The 16,998-nt window shown below is 30.7% G+C and overlaps 1 protein-coding gene across 3 annotated transcripts in view; it reads left to right on the top strand.

Moving 5' to 3' along the window:
* LOC118204188 (cGMP-dependent 3',5'-cyclic phosphodiesterase-like) overlaps positions 1–16,998 on the top strand; it is a 157,602-nt gene that overhangs the window by 98,236 nt on the left and 42,368 nt on the right. For 2 of the 3 annotated variants that reach the window (XM_085820734.1, XM_085820736.1), the window contains exons 13-17: positions 6,252–6,333; positions 7,361–7,395; positions 7,493–7,605; positions 8,194–8,268; positions 10,035–10,154. In XM_085820734.1, the coding sequence (XP_085676860.1) occupies positions 6,252–6,333; positions 7,361–7,395; positions 7,493–7,605; positions 8,194–8,268; positions 10,035–10,154 (425 nt within the window). The remainder of the gene's footprint in view (positions 1–6,251; positions 6,334–7,360; positions 7,396–7,492; positions 7,606–8,193; positions 8,269–10,034; positions 10,155–16,998) is intronic. The other variant, XM_085820735.1, reaches the window with a different exon arrangement.

The following is a 16,998-nucleotide window of genomic DNA, read 5'->3' as shown; positions in this document are numbered from 1 at the left end:
TTTGAAAAAAAAATTGAGTTTGAAAATTTCATCAAAATCTGTTTCATCTGTTTATCAAAATCTGAATTTGAAAATTTTATCAAAATCTAGTATCTTAATCTTTTAAAAGGTGAGCAGATATAATTTGTTAGTTTTACACAAATACTCTTCATAAAAAATATATTGAATTTTCTGTTCTCGGATGTGACTTGTAAAGGAGGGAGATTCTGCAAAAGAATTTTGTTTAAATTTGTGTGAATTACATTGAAGTGTATCATTCAATTTGGACCTTCGTCCCTTTTGCTCTTTGTCATAGAATTGAGATCAGTAACTGCTGAAAGGATTTTGCAGTTATTTTACGCCATATGTTCTTGGTAGCAGTTCGCAATTCTGCTGCCTTAAACAGTAGAAAATGTTGTTCTTGAACAGTTCACTCCATAAGTTCACAAGATACTAGATTGAATTAAAGTTTAAGAACTTGGGGCTAGTACAGGGTTCTTAGCTCTGATGAAGGCTCGTTCAACTATTTGTATGCCACCAGTACTTAATGTGAAAATGTTTTATCTTTTCAGAATTACTCTTTTCTAGCAGAAAGAACCATTAGTCTGAAAAGTAGCATGTACAGGGGTGTTTGTGCTCCGGGGAAACCCCGGAATTCCGGGGATTTTGAACTTCGATACCCGGAAATTCTGGGGATCGTCGTTCAAAAGGAAGTAGGAATAATAATGAATTATTTATTTTGATCTGGGTAATTTTGTTTGCTTTGAAAGCAGAAAACGCAAGGTCAGTGTGTGTGGTGAAAACTTTTCCTTTCTTTCTCCAAAGACAGTGATAATGCGTGAAAAGGGGGAAAAAACTTCTTTTTTGTTCCTTATTGCGAGTTATGACTCATTCCCCCTGGTTCTCGGACATTCTCTTCTGGATTCTTTTCGGCAAGTAGGCGCGGCAGAAAAAAAAGGGAGAGACTTTGTTCGACCAGATGTGCGATCACGTGACTCTGGGTTCAAAGGTCTTATCTCTCCAGGCATGGCGCCAATAAGTAGAGAAGGGGGATTTTTCGCCGTATTAGCTATTTGTCATTGATCGCTTCTCAACTTTTTTTTCTCCGCTGTGTAAAATTTTCGTTTCATTTATTGATGCATGTATAAATTTTTCGTTTCGTTTATTGAAATATTTTTTTATTTATGTACGTAAGAGAATTTCACTATGAAATTTCTCGATATAAATAGTGATATTATACAATTAGAAGAAGGTGTCTGGAATGCATTTAGGTGGAATTGGATTGAACGGAGAGATGGTAATGGGGATACCATCGGCACATGGTACAAGAAAATAAATGTCGCTGGACAAGCATATTGTGTTTTTTGTAACTCACTGCTGAAGTATGGTGGGGAAGGATTCAAGGCTTTCACAAATCATTCTAAAACTGTGACACACATAATATATTCAAAGTGCATTAGATATTCAATGATTTTAAGTAATTATGCTAATTCAAAAAATACTGATGACTTACTGGAGACTGATGCTCGGCCATTGTATATAGTGACAAGAAAAGCACGCCAAGAGGTATTAATAACTTCGTTTATCGCCGAGAATTCTCATTCTTTCAATGTAGCTCCCAATTTAATTGAACTCTGCAAACAGTTGAGCCACGATCAGACGGCACTAAACTCGTTGGAAATGTCCAGGACTACTGCATGTTATAAGATGAAATATGGGCTCGCAAAAACTGTTAAGGAAAATATCATTAAAACTTTAAAGGAGACTCCATTTTCTCTCAATTTGGATGCAAGTACTCGCAATGCTCAAGAAAGTATACTGGCAATATTGGTGCAGTTTTATGACAACAATCAAAATGAAGTTGTAGTTCATCATTTTGCATCTCTAAAGATAGAATCTTGAAATTCAGAAGCTGTTTTTAAAGCAGTTGTTAATACTATTGAAGATAATAATATTCCATGGGCAAACTTAATTAGTGTATTAATGGACTCATGTAACACCATGCATGGAAAAAAAAAAGGGTGTTGAAACCAGACTACGATCAAACAAAGCACCCCACTTATTAGATATTGATGGTGACACATGTCACACAGCTAATAACTGTGCAAAAAAATTTGCTTCATGTTTTGATAGATACTTAGAAGATTTGTTTGATGACATCTATTTTGATATGAAAAGCTGCAGTTAAAGCAAAAATTTTTTCAAAATCTGTGAATCCCTTGCCATTAAAAAACTTAAGCCCTTGAAGAGACCAGACCATAGGTGGGTGTACATTTTATGTGTTTTAGAAAGAATCAAAGATCTGTAGGATGCTCTTATTGTATTTTATTTTCACTACTTGGATAAAACTGATAAAGGGGATTATTTTTCTTATGTTGAAACTGTATACAATAAAAGAAATATTTCTGCAGCTCAGAAAAATTTTTTTGAAGGGGTGTATTCTTACTTGCATTCCCAACAACTCACAAAGGATGCTTTAGCTCGGAAAAAAAGAATACTAAATGGGTTATTTGTTATGCAAAACAAAACTTTATTGCATATGGCATTATATTCAGCAGTATTACCAGAGTTCAACACATATATTAAATTATTTGAAACAAGAAAAAAAAAAAAAAAAAAAAAAAAAAAAAAAAAAAAAAACCAATGCTTCATTTAATACATTCCAGTATTTATAAATTGATGGCAAAATTTTTCTCAACTTTTTTTATGAAGCCAGAAAATATAGAGTGCATATCTTATAATGATTTATTAAAGGTTGATGTCACAAATCCAGAATTCCATCTACCTAGCAAAGTAATATTTACTGGTGCAGAAGCTTCTACTCCCCTGAAGAAATTATCAAAAAATCATCCAATAGCAAAAGAATTCCAAATTTCTCTGATGAAAGCTTATACTAATACAGCACAGCATATGAAACAGAAATTACCTCTTAAAAATTCATATCTAATTAGTTTTACAGCATTAGATCCAGAGCTAAGAGGTAAAACCAGTACAATATTTGAAAAATTATCATCTTTTATGTCCCATATTTTTAGTGATAATGAAAAGTGAAAAGTAAAAGCTGAAATAAGGTTATACCAGAGTGATATTGATATCACCAAAGAAATGCTCTACACATCTGATGAAAGTGGAAATCAAGTCAAGTGTACAATTGATAAATATTGGCCTAAAGTTTTTGATTTAAAAGATGATTTTACAAATGATTATAAGTATCCTACATTGGCTAAATTGGTCAAAGCCTGCCTTAGCTGCTTCCATGGCCCATTAGTGGAAAGTGCATTCAACTTAATGGATACACTTGTCACTGACTATAGAACCTCTCTTAAGATTGATTCCCTAGATGCAGTGCAGACTATTAAATATGATTTAATGGCTTCTAAAGAAACCTCATGTGAAAAATATGGCTCAAAAAATCCAATGACTGATCCAATTCACAAAGATCTCTTACTGAATATGAACAGAAGTTGGAAAACATATCAAGAGGACATAAAAACATGTATTTCAGATGAGTCACATATAAAAGTCTCTGAAAAACCTTCTACATTAGCAGAAAAGCAAACTGCTTCTACCTCTGCATGTGCAGTTCTTGAGGAAATTTCTTCAACTGTAAATGAGGAAAATAAAAGTCAACCTTCCTGCAATTATGAAGTTCACCACAAAAGAAAGACAAGCCCACAAACATCAGAAAGTAAAAAAAAGCAGCAGAAATTAGATAATTTTTTTTAAAGAATTAATTCAGGTAATTTAAAATATTTACATAAAATGTAGTAGTTTATATGTTTGAAAATTTATGGTTATTAATTTTGCAAAAAAAGTAATTCATTGAACTTTTATAATTAGGTCATTCAATACTTCATAATTGTAATTTTTCATTTCTCTCCTCCCCCTTCTCGAAACTCCAAAATGTGGGTAGTAAGTCAGTAAGAGTTTCAGGGGATTTTTTGAGGTCCCACAAACACCCCTGCATGTAGACCATATTATCCCTAGTTTTATTCAAAATTTCTTTACATATGTATTTTCTCCACTCCTTCATTTCTGCTTTTAAACTAATCTGATGAGCAGCTAATACATGAGCTGACTCAGTAATTCCTTCATAATCCGAGAAGAAACACCATCTGCAGCTGTTGGTGTGCAGCTTCTAAAGTTGCCTTGTTTTTTTAAACAGTCTTCGTGAGACATTGGATATCTAATGGTGGTATGCTGTTGCCTGGACATCAGGAGTAAAGTGAGTGGTCAAATACTGCAGAATAGCTGTGAATTCAGTGTGCACCACTTAGAACAAGTGATGGAGGTCATAATATTGAATGGTAACTTTAAGCTAGTGATTTTGTGGTATTTATATAGCCTCGGAAGCTTTTTCCTGTAGTCATATGCACTACTTGAATATGAAGGACTCGTGATTTTGATCCTTGTGATTTGGCAGTTATATTTATTGATATTAATTAGTAGTGGCACTTCACCAATAAAGATTGGCATGCATGGAATTATGTATAATTTATTATGTTTTTGTAGAAGGAAGAGGTATTAACTAATTTTATACACAGAGTATGCTAATTTACCTGACATTTCAGTGTTTTGTGCTATCACTGTGAAGTTAAAAGCTTTTTTTCAGAAAACCACTAAATTTCTTCTCTTCTGCAATAATAAAAAACTAAAAAATAAACATAGTTTATTTATTTTTTAAATGTAGTTGCAAAGAAGTGAGGTTTGATTTTCCCCCTCCCCTAAAAGTTTGATTGTTAATGCATTAAAAATAGAGTTACTTGCTCTTAATATGAGACTGCTTATTATGGGATGCAGTATTTCTGAATATTTCTCTGCAGTATGCATTTTACATTTATAAAGCATAGAAACTTTGTAATTGAATCAGAGAAAAAAAGGTAGATTAATAAATTTACTTGTCATATTTTCTATCTGAACAGAAAATCATCAACTCTCTTAAGCTTTATTTCTTTTATACTGCCATTAGGTTTACCCTACTTTTGTGTACATACTTTTTTCCTTAATATAATTTCTCTCTTAATTCATTTAATGATCTAGAATTTATTCTAATGACTCGAAAATTATGAAAACTATAGTTCAAAAAGGTATTGTGCTTAATCAATATAGTAAATGCTATATGTAAATCACACTGACAACTGATTTCACAACTGACCAAAAAAGCATGATCATTGAAAAGTTAAATATATCTAAAGTAGCCAAGGTAATAAGATATAAAATTTTAGTAATGACACTTAATTTCTAAAGTTATTAGAATATGTTCACATACAAAAAAAAGAGTACCTCCATGCCCTGCAAAACAAAGATGTAAGTCTGTTAAAAATGTAAATTTTGTCTGAAGGTGGAATATAGCAGAGAGAAGGATATGAAAAATTTCATAGTTTCATGTCATACGTGAATCAAAATAAATGTATGGCACATAATATTATCATATAATTACAAATTTAATTATAATGATTTAACATGACATTTTCATGGGATTTCACTTGTAAATCATAAAGTGAAAAATATTCATTGTTCCATGCTGATAGCATGAATCTTATATTTATTACCAATAAAACAGAATTGATTAGAAGAGTATTTGATGAGTGTGTTGTCTAGATGAGTTTATGTGAGTAAATGCATAATGTAGAAATTAGAGGAAAAATATTCTGTATAACTGCATTTTAGTTCATCGTATATCTTTGTTAAATGTTATTGTATCTTGATCATTATTTTTCTGCTGTCATATAAATTAATCTTTTATGGTTTTTTGAAACAATATCTTTCTCCTTTCAGTTAGCTTTTATTTCTTTTTCAATCCTTTTTTATGTAAGTGGAGTTTTTGGTGTTTCTAGAGCTATATTAAAGTTATATGTGTTTCCAAACTGTTCATGGAAAAGTAAAGAGGATCTCCACATTCTAATTCACAAGTGTTCATAAGCATTTTTATATATTATATTTTACTGTATATCTGAACAAGTTTTTTTATTACAGTATCTTGTTCCATACTTCACTACATATACTTTATGTACATATGCTTTATGTTTAGCAGTAGTGCATAGCTAAAATTTTATAGCTGTATGATGCAAATTCAAAATTTAATTTTAATTTGAGGTTTATTTCACCTAATGTAATGAAAAGCTGTCTTATATATAATATTCAAAACTAGAAAGAAAGAAATTTAATGAATATAATTCTTTAACTACTTTTTTCACTTTTACTAATAAGCAACTATCTTGCAGGAAAATTAATATTTTTACATAATATTATTTGTCTTTAATCTTTTTCAGGTGAAATTGTGAATATTAGTGATGCATATACACATCCATTATTCTACCGTAAAATTGATGATACAACTGGTTTCAAAACAAGGTAATTTTGTATACATTTTCCATTTGCATTTAATAACAGAATTATTTGAAAGTCTAACTTGAATGTTTATTTTTGATACCATTTATGAATCAGAAGTTTTAATAACTGAATGTTTTTACAATGTATGTGACTATAGCACTTAGATAATTTCCTAAAAATGATATAAAATTGTTCAATTTGTATTTAAAGAAACTTTACAATGAAATCCTCACTCTCCCAGAATAAGTGTTATATTTGTTCGTTTTTGTTCTGAATGTTAATTAATAATTTTTCATTTTTAACAAAACCTAACACAAAAATTTAAATGAATGAGTAAAGATTTCATGTGAAATGATCAAACTGTAATAGCAGCACTCAATGCCATTGTAGAAAGGTTTGCTTTTTTACAGAGGAAAGAAAAATGTAAACAAGGTAACGTAGTTAAATACTATAGCTAAAGAATTTAAAGTGAACTTATTTAAATTTTACTCAGAACTTATTTAAAATTATATGCTATCTTATTATGCAATATTTAATCATGTTAGAAAACTTTTAAGTTTGATGAAATCTTTTTTCTTCCATGTGTTTTCTCACAAATGTGACAACTGTTTTGCATACTTATTTTAAGCAGGAGGGATATGTACTTTATAAAGGTTTTAACAACAAATCCATAATGTTGCTAAAGGGGGAAAATAGTATAACTGCTAAAAAAGCATGATCATAAGTATGTAAAATACATTTGATTATCTTTCTTTTTTTCTATTAAGAAACAGAAATGAAGAACAATTAAATTTTTCAAAATTAATTATGCCTTTATGGAAATATGTAGATTTTAATTGAACATCATTATAAATATTTTTTTCTAAATTAATTTTAAATGCATATGTCAGTTGTTTAAAGCAACTACTCTTTTTAATTTTAGGAAAAATTGACCAAAAAAAAATAAAAAATGTAGCTTTTATAAGTGATGGTTAAAAATGAATAATTAGAGCATTAGTTACTATTTTTATTGAAATCCCCCCCCCTTTTTTTTTTTTCTTTTTTGCAGGAACATTTTATGCTTCCCAATAAAGGATGATAATGGTAAGAACATCATGATTTGCACTCCACATATTGTGATTTATGGTCAATTAAGTATAATAAAGTGGGCTGAAGAAATTATTTACATGCTTTACTCCAGGTGTTCTTGGAGTTGCAGAATTGTGCAATAAAATAAATGGTTCTCGCTTCACTCAGTTTGATGAAGAAATTGCCAGCACATTTGCTGTTTACTGTGCTATTTGTATAATGCATGTAAGTAAAATTGTGCTTTCCTGATTTTAAATTGTACTTTTTTTTAAGTTTTGTTTCCATTTATTCTAATTTAAAAGTTTACATATGTTTTATTTATTAATTCAACAACAGTTCATCTTAGTTCCAAAGTAATTTCCAGATGTCTCTTTTTATATAAAAATGACTTAATATTAGAAGTGACTTAAAATTTTTGTGGTTATCAGATGTTCTTTTCTATCACAAAAATTAGCTTTGCATTGAGACAGCATTGTGCTAAAACTATACAAAATTTAATTTTTTAAATTAAATATTTTTATGGCTGTAGAATGTGGCTAAAGCATTAAAGTATTTTTATGGTTATAGAAATACTATTCTGATGGTTTTTACCATATACTAATAAGGAACTGTAATGAGTGTAATTTTATAAATGGAAATATTTTAATAATGTTTGTAAACTTTCATTGATTTAAATAGTTGTGTCTTGAATAAATAATTACTTTGTATTTTATATGACCTTTATTATATTATATTATATTAAATAGTTGAAGACTTAAATAAATATAAAAGTTGAAATTTCTATATATATATATATATATATATAAATTTCAGTCTTTGATGTGGAAGAAGGTACGGGATGCACAGTCTCGAAGCAGACTATCCAATGGTTTAATAATGCAATCTACAGTAAGTTAACTGTAATTCATCTTTCAACTAATTGCTTCTTATTAGCTTATTATTTATATATAAATACTTCCCTTGTATTTTAGTTAACTGTTTAGAATATTTATTTTATCATTCTTGAATAAAATTAATCATATCTGTTTCAACATTGTTTATGTAAAGGTGCATTTGTATTCTATATGCATAATAGCATGTTTGTTCAGTATTGTCTTTTTTTTGCACTTGGGATCTACCTAGGTTTCATAATTTGAATTTTTTAGGTTTCAGCTTTCAAAATGGTATTTATTACATATAATGCTCTTTATTTTGAAGTTCTTTGCAGGTCATAAGCAAATGCTGTAATATTATTGTAGTGTTTTTGGTTTTATTACAATGACTGTGATAACTGAGTTTTGAGCTTATTTATAGCATAACATGTAGAAGGTAAATATGGATTGCTAAAGCTTCCAGTTCAAAACTTATTATTTAACTGATCACATTTTCCCTCATAATATTATTTTCTAGCTTTGATATCTCAACATCATCACTAGTAAAATTTCTTTCCTCATGTGTGCCTTATACTATACTATTTCTCAATGTCTTATGAATGCGTAACATGCATATTAATATCAGTATAGTTTTTTCTATTTAATTATGCTTTTCTTACTTACTCATATTTCTTTGCTTCTACAGTTTTTAGCAGATTAACAGTATTGTTTTCATCTGTTTAATTACATTCCATGTAATATTAATTTAAATGTTAATTTATTTGCAACACTGGAAGGAAATATAAGTGGCATACTTGATTTTGAAATATTAGAGAGAATTAAAATATGACTTCATTTCATTGTGAATTTGTCTATTTACTGTATTATTAAACATAAAATCCTTGGTCCTAAAATTATGTGAGAGATTTTAAGCTTAGAAGAAATTTGCTGGTAGAAAAACATTACTTTTTGCACGTAGTGTATTTTCTTTTATGTTGGCACTTGTGGATTTTTTTTTAACTTAAAAAGTCTTTTAACTTGCTACTTATTGTTTTATTTGCAGATTGTTTTAAATTGTGGCTTTCTTGACTTTTTAAGTCTATCTTTATTTACTATAATTTAAAAAAAATTAATCCTCTTTTAATCTATAAATAAATTAATAACTATAACAAATTTAATAAAATATTTTATTTTTCATTCTCTCAACTGCTTTCGATCTGGACAACAGCTTATAGTTTACCAAGGGTAAATTTTATTGACTATCATTATTACTTTTGTAATATATATGTATGAATATGTGTATACAGAGAGACTAAGCGAAGAAATTTAACATTAGAAATGATTTACTTCTAATTGATTGAAATACTGAAGGAAATTTGTGGTCAAAAGTGTTTTTACTTGACAGTAAATTCCTAGAATTATACAGAATGTAAATAAAAAGGGAATATATAGGTCTTCTTCTTGGTGCAAAAGTTCTTAGATCTATTTTCATTTAGTTCTTAGATCCATTTTCATTCATCAGTAGCAAAATTTTAGATTTATTCATCAGATGAAAATAGACTTAGCTAAGGAACACTTTAAGATAAAATTCTATAGACTTCTTGAAGTTGCTTCATTTGTTTTCATTGTGTAAACTTTTAACTTATTTTAATTATTTTCAATATATAAGATTTAACAGTTTAAAAAATAGTAAAATTTTATATTATTCTCAGAATTGTTTCATTCGTTTCCATTGTGTAAACTTTTTTTTTTAGTTTATATTATATTTGTGTAATAAATTATTTAAATTTTAAACTAATATAGGTGTCAGAAGAAGAAGTTCTACTTTTGACCAGTAAAATGTCTAACATGGAGTGTGTAAATGAAGAGTTTAGAAGTTTTGATTTTATACCAAGATTTTTAAGCAACACAGAGGCTGCTCATGTATGTAAAATTTTGTTTTCTAATTTTAAATTCATTTTTTAATTTCTAATTTTGAACTAATTCCAAAGAAATATGAGAATAGACTTGTCTTCTTTTTATAAGTGAATACTTTCTACCTGTATTGTACAGTAGACACCACTTAATGTAGTCGCATTTCTCCTCAGCTATTTTGATAACATTAAATGATGAGAAAAGATATCCTTCAAAAATATGATGGAATTTAACTAATTTAATATAAATATAACTAGAAACACATAAATAAGTACTTTCATAGCTTTTAACTAGGAAAATCTAAAAGCTTTTTTATGAACTGGTCACAATATCTTTATTGCAAAAATTCATTTATGAACTGTTCATAATGTTTTTTGAAATTATTTGACTGGTTCTTTATTTCTAATCTTAGTGCTTGGAGAGCATGCCTTTAGGAAGAGAACTTATAATCATTGTAAGTATTAAAATGAAACTAGGATGAAAAGCATAGCAGGGATGTTTTCAAAGAAATTTTTTTTGAGGAAATATATATTCTGCAGAAATGTTTTTGTTTTTGAAAAAGAGGAACTTATATCTGATTGTCCTCAAAATTAAGAGTTATTGAAAGTCGATGTCAAACTAAGATTCTCCCCCCCTTCCCCCGAGTTTTAAATGGTTGACTAAAATCGAAACCAAGCTGGTTGGTGACTTTATGCCATGGCAATATTTTTATGCCACTTGGCAGTTTTTATAGTCTATTTGGAACTTATTTTGGTGACTTATCGTTTATTTAATTTCTTTACTTCGGTTTAAAAAATTTACTTGACAATGTTTTGATCATATTAATCAAATTGTTGATCACAATAAGCAATGCAGTTTCGATATTTTTCGTATACAAATGAGCAGAACTATGGAAACACGGTAACAATATCCAAATGATAAATTTAATCACAGTCACATTATGTGGTGACTACTGTAAACATAATGAAATTTTTATTAAATAAATTTTCAAGAGATACTTATCAACAAACTTTGTCTTGCTACCCGCATTTTTTATAGAAATTAAAATTAGGTGCTTTGTTTGAATCAACAAAGATTAGATGATAATTTTTTTGACAAAATAAATTTCAAATTTCATGGGAGATTTTTTGCATGTTACCCACTCTTCAAGCATCCATCATGCCAAATTTGTAAATTTCTTCAGAATTTTGCAGGATGTTACTAATATTACGTATATAGTAATAATTATGCAAAATTATTAAAAGTATCCTCTGCAATGATTGCATAAATAAAGGAGCAATGAATTTAATTTTATTAAGGTAATAAAATTGGATTAAATTCCTGAAATAAAAACAGGAGATATGTACAGAGCTGGGTAGAATAGAAATAGAAATGATACCAGATTGGATTAGATTATTTGATTACTATAAAGTACTCAAGTGTTATTTAATAATGGAGGGATGACTGTGTGCAAGCCTCTCAAAAGTATGTCTTTATTTAGATTATGTATGAGGAAAAACATATGCAATCATCTTATTCAAACTGTCTGGAATAAGAAACCAAGGTGAAAAAACAGTATTTTCCAACTTGTTCTCATTGGCCAAAAGATGAAGAAACAAAAATTATTAAACTACCAATAATTGATAAAAATCGTAAAATTAACATATTGCTTCAAATTTCAGCTACAGTAGTATTTTAAAATCAGTACAATAAGTAAAAAATAGCTGCTTTGGAATTTACGTAGCGTATTCGGAAACTAAGTACCGTTTCATTCTAGCGCCGTCGCCGCGCCGTGGTAGGCGTCCCGCGCATGCGCACTAGTCTTTCTTGTTCACTGACTTTCAATTGTCGCCATTTTGGTTGCTCTATGTTGTGTTTTCAGTTTGCTGTGCACATTCAAAATGTTTAAGACAATTAGTTCTCCCGCTGACTGTGAGATTCGTGCTGTGATTAAATTTTTGAACGCGAGGAATGTTAAACCGGCCGAAATTTATCGTCAAGTGACACAGGTTTACGGTGAATACGCGATAAGTGATGAAATGGTGAGAAAGTGGGTAAGAATGTTTAATGCAGGTCGAACAAATGTCCACGCCGAGGCTCGGAGTGGTCGGCCTTCTGTTGTCACCGATGATTTGGTAAGGAAAGTTGATGAAGCAATTCATGAGAACAGACGCTTCACAATGACAACTCTTTCAGAGGCATTTCCACAAATTTCACGTACTGTTTTGTTCGAAATTGTGTCTGACCGCTCGAATTATCGCAAACTGTGTTTCCGATGGGTTCCAAAAATGCTCACTGATGTTCACAAAACAAAGCGACTTGGTAGTGCCCTGACATTTCTCACGCGGTACAGTGATGAGGGAGAAAACTTTTTAAACTAAATTGTGACAGGTGATGAAACTGGGGTGTGTCATTTCACACCAGAATCGAAACAACAATCGATGGAGTGGAGACACACTCATTCACCGAAAAGTGTGGAGTCGTGGTTATCGAAACTGGCGGGAAGTTTCTTTGACGATGGTATACAAAAACTGGTCACCCGCTATGACAAGTGTTTGATCATTGGCGGAAACTATGTTGAAAAATAGTTTAAGACATGTATTTTCATGTAAAAATAAAATTGGATTCGAAAAAATTGTTTTACTATTTTTTTTTTCAAAACGGTACTTAGTTTCCGAATACGCCTCGTACATTAAATAGAATTTTGGAAAAATAATAAAATGTAATTTTTTTAATAAATAGCTAGCAAAATACCTATTGTAAAATAATTTTGATTTCTAAGACCTTAATTATTTAAGACACAATTATTAAGGAATGGGTAATTGGCAAAAATAAGTAATTAAAATAGCAGTGTGAGAATGGCAAAAATAAGTTGTGAACTATTCGCTTTGAATTTAAGTTGTACTGTAATTTTATGTCTTAAAAATGGTGTGGCTTAAATGCAAAGAAATATGGTAAAATTTTAGATGGAATATTGTGAAAAATATGATTACAAAACCCTGTAGTGGAATTTCAAAATTTGAATGAGAGTTTTGGAGGCTTTTAAGCCACATAGAAGCTTATGAGCACTGTTTTCATCATTTTACCTCTATGGGTAATAAGATGTTTATGTTGCAATTATACACCACAGGTGTTGATGGATAAAACTTTGCAGTTTTATTTTCACATGCCAGTTCTACATGTTTTATTTTCAATAGTATACTGAGTTAGGTTTAAAATTTTATCCCCGTTTAAAGTTACAGAAAATGTTGAGAGATGTAATAAAAAATAAGTTAAATTTATTATAAATTGTTATTTTTTCATGCATTGGTTTCAAATTTTTGCAGATAATTTTTATGGATAATTTTAACTTTGCCTTTTTTTAAAAGGGGGGCAGATAATTAACCTTTCTGTATTGGCAATCCCGGATCTGGGGGGGGGCAAGTCGGGGTCTGTGCTCGGCTTGCCCCCAGACCGGCTTGCGGTAACTTCTGAGGGCGGTAAATTCAAGCGTGGCGCTGGATCTTATTTGGAATGTTGTGTAATTTTGATACAACATTAATAGTTTTAAAGCCAGGTTTAAAACCTCTTTTAAGAATATTTATAATTACTCGGAAATCTTTTAATGGAACAAACAGTTAAAAGTAAGCTAAGTACAGCCGAATACGACTCTAAGGATAAGATCAGAGAGAGAACAATAGAGGGACTCCAGGCGTTTCTATGACAACATCAGATGACCCTGTCCCTCTGCCAACCCAACATGTAATTTTGTTACAAAGGTACTCAGTAAACTCCTTGGTCCTTTGTCCCTGTAAGTGATGGTTAAAGTCCCTCTGTTATCCTCTCTCTAGGCAGGAATATTCGAATGAAAAACAAAACGATAGCATAGAGTGTCTTGTTTCCATATCGACGCCTCTTGCGAAATAATGGGGAAGTGTTGTAAATTATAACTCTTTCCTAATACCAAATACAAATTAACCTTGGACCAATCTGGGCCAATGAAATAATTCAAATTAATCCACGTCCAGAATATACAACAGAAATGAAGTAAGGTATTTTGATTTTTTGCAGCTAGTCGGCAACTTAGGTTTTAAAAATGAATTTTTATTTTTTATAGTTTTTAAAGTTTTTTAGTTTGGAGGGGTTTTGTTCTCTCATTTTCTTTTAATATGCCTGCTTCCAGTATTCCTCACCATATTTAGCGAGACGCAACCATTTAGTCAGCGCGTGCCTCCGCGACGCGGCCCTAAGACCATCGAGTGTAATTACATCAATTTTTAGCTTTTCTTATTAAAGCATGTTATACTGTATATTATTTAGGGTAAAAGAAATTATGAGAGTGTCTAGAAAAAACTCTCAGGGGCAGAGTATAGAAAAAGAGCAGAAGATAGGACCGAACAGGGAAAACAATTTGCAGCTAAAGTGAAAAAAATGGTTTCACGGAAAAGACGAACCGTCAGACCCTGCCGCAACTTCCAATGGTGCCCAGATTCTGAAGGATATTGATATTTCTTGCAATTTGAATGACCAAGATGAAGAATCTTCATCTATCATCCTCAAACAGACTATATTTCAGTAACTGAGAGAGCAACCTTCTTCATCGACCTCAAACATCTAGAGGACATGAAATTAGGATATAAAGTATTTTCTCATTTAGGTGTGTGTGGGCTGCAGAAAGAAGACTTAAAAACTGTTGATTTTCTGGATCCAGGTAGTTGGCCAATCACAGAAAAAAATTAACGATCGGCAACAATCTTTCTTAAGCAGTCGAACTATATTATTAGCTGAAAAACATCCTGAAAATGTAGACCTTAGGACCTGAACGTGGTGGAAGACATTTGACATCTTCATTGTGGCACAGAACATTAACAAATAATGAAAAAAATAACAGATCATGGCTTATATATTCTAAAACTAATAATGCAATTTTTGTACACCCTGTGAGATTTACCAAAAAATGCCTCTGCTGCTACATCAGCATTGTGTACTACAGGATTCATTAGCTGGAAAAAAGCTTTGGGAAGGTTAATTGAGCACAAAGTATCTGAAATCAATACAGAGTGCATGATTAAGTGGAAAATTTGACTACAACAAATGAAATCGTGTCAAGGCATTAACATTAAGTGACTAATTCACACAGAGAAAGAAAAATAGAGAGAGATCTTGCAGGTAATTATGGATGCTGTATTGTATCTTTCAACAAACTGTCTTTCTTTTGTGCGTGGGATGAAACCCCTAGCAGTCTGTTCACAAAGTCACAAAGTGTCCTTGGCCTAGTCAAGGCAATTTTTTGAATTTAATGAATCTGCTAGACAAACATAGCCCAACGCTTAAGTACCAGTTAGAACATCTAAAAAAGAGACAAGTATCATATCATATTAACAATGATAATTAAAAATGAAATTATTGATATAATGGCAAAAACAGTTTACAATAGCATTTTAAATGATATTAAAGAAGCCAAATATTATACAATAATGTTCTAATGCATTCAAGATGTGTCGCAGACAGAACAAATGAGCCAGGTGATTTGATACATAAAAAATATGTGGTGATGTCAGGGAAATAAAGGAGGGCTTTATTGATTTCATAGAAGTTGGTGGAAAGACAGGAAAATTCATTTCTCAACGGATTGTAGGAAAACTGACTCTTGATGGTTTGAATATTGGATAATTTGGTGGTCAATCTAACGATAATGGATCTAATATGGCCGGTACTTATAAAGGAGTACAAGCCAGGATTACAGAAATGAATAAGCGGGCCGAATATGTGCGATGCTTGGCTTACTCTTCGAGTCTTGTCGGTGTGCAATCTGCCTCATCTTGCCCCAAAGCAGTTAACTTATTTGGAATTATCTAGGAGATATTTAGCTTTTTTGCCGGATCCACTATTCGATGGGATATTATGAAAAGATGTATAAAAACCAACTTAAAAGGAAGCAGCCAGTCGAGATGATCAGCAAAATATATGGCTGTGAAAGCTGTTCTAACGAATTTACCAGAAATAGTAAATTCCTTGAAAGAAGAAATTAATTAGCTTTCTCTTAGTGTGGAATCTAAGTACTAAGCAGGACATTTGCTACATGTTGCAAAAAATTTTGAATTTATTATCAACCTGATAATTTGGGCTAGTAGTCTTTGAGAAATCAATCGAATAAATATTGAAATTCAAAAAAGAAGATACTGTTCTTGCGCGTTCCATAGCATTTTTTGCATCTAATGGTTCTGTGAGACTAAAGGTGCATCCAAGAGATAATAAGAGGTTTTGTTAACAATAACAACATTTATTTACAAGAAAATATACGAAAATTTCAATCAATTAGAGATATATTATTAGGCATCTCTGCCTTCCACGTCTTACACCTTTAGTATCCTGCCTGCCACTGACCATTAGGACGAACGCAGCGCCCTCTAGTCAGAATGACGCTGGAAATACGTAATACTCCCCACCTGAACTCACTTGAGTTCACTTACCATTGAATTTTAACTAAATTTACATTCAGGAACCATTTAAAATTACAAGAAAAAAAATATAAATAGCATATTATATCAAATACAAAGCTTCAAAATCATTCAGTGACTTAACATACAAAAACCAATTACACTTTTAACTTCCAAAGAAAATTGTTCAAATATCAAGCATTAAAATATAAGCACAATTAAACTATCATTAATACACAGATAGAACATTAACAGGTTGCAACTCAATTAAACTAACACAATTAAGGATTAATTTCCAAATTATACACAAGTTGTACTGAGCGTTTTATTTGTCCTTTAGGAGTCTGAATAAGAAGAGAACGAACTTTTCCATCTCTTCCTGGATATAGCTCTAAAATTTTTCCCATCATCCACATATTTCTGGGATAACGCTCATCATTAATCAAAACAATATC

Source organism: Stegodyphus dumicola, chromosome 7 (assembly GCF_044657685.1).
Source record: "Stegodyphus dumicola isolate Sdum_Otavi_A_Nest chromosome 7, ASM4465768v1".
Classification (NCBI taxonomy): Eukaryota; Metazoa; Arthropoda; class Arachnida; order Araneae; family Eresidae; genus Stegodyphus; species Stegodyphus dumicola.
This window is presented reverse-complemented; position numbering and strand designations above follow the sequence as displayed.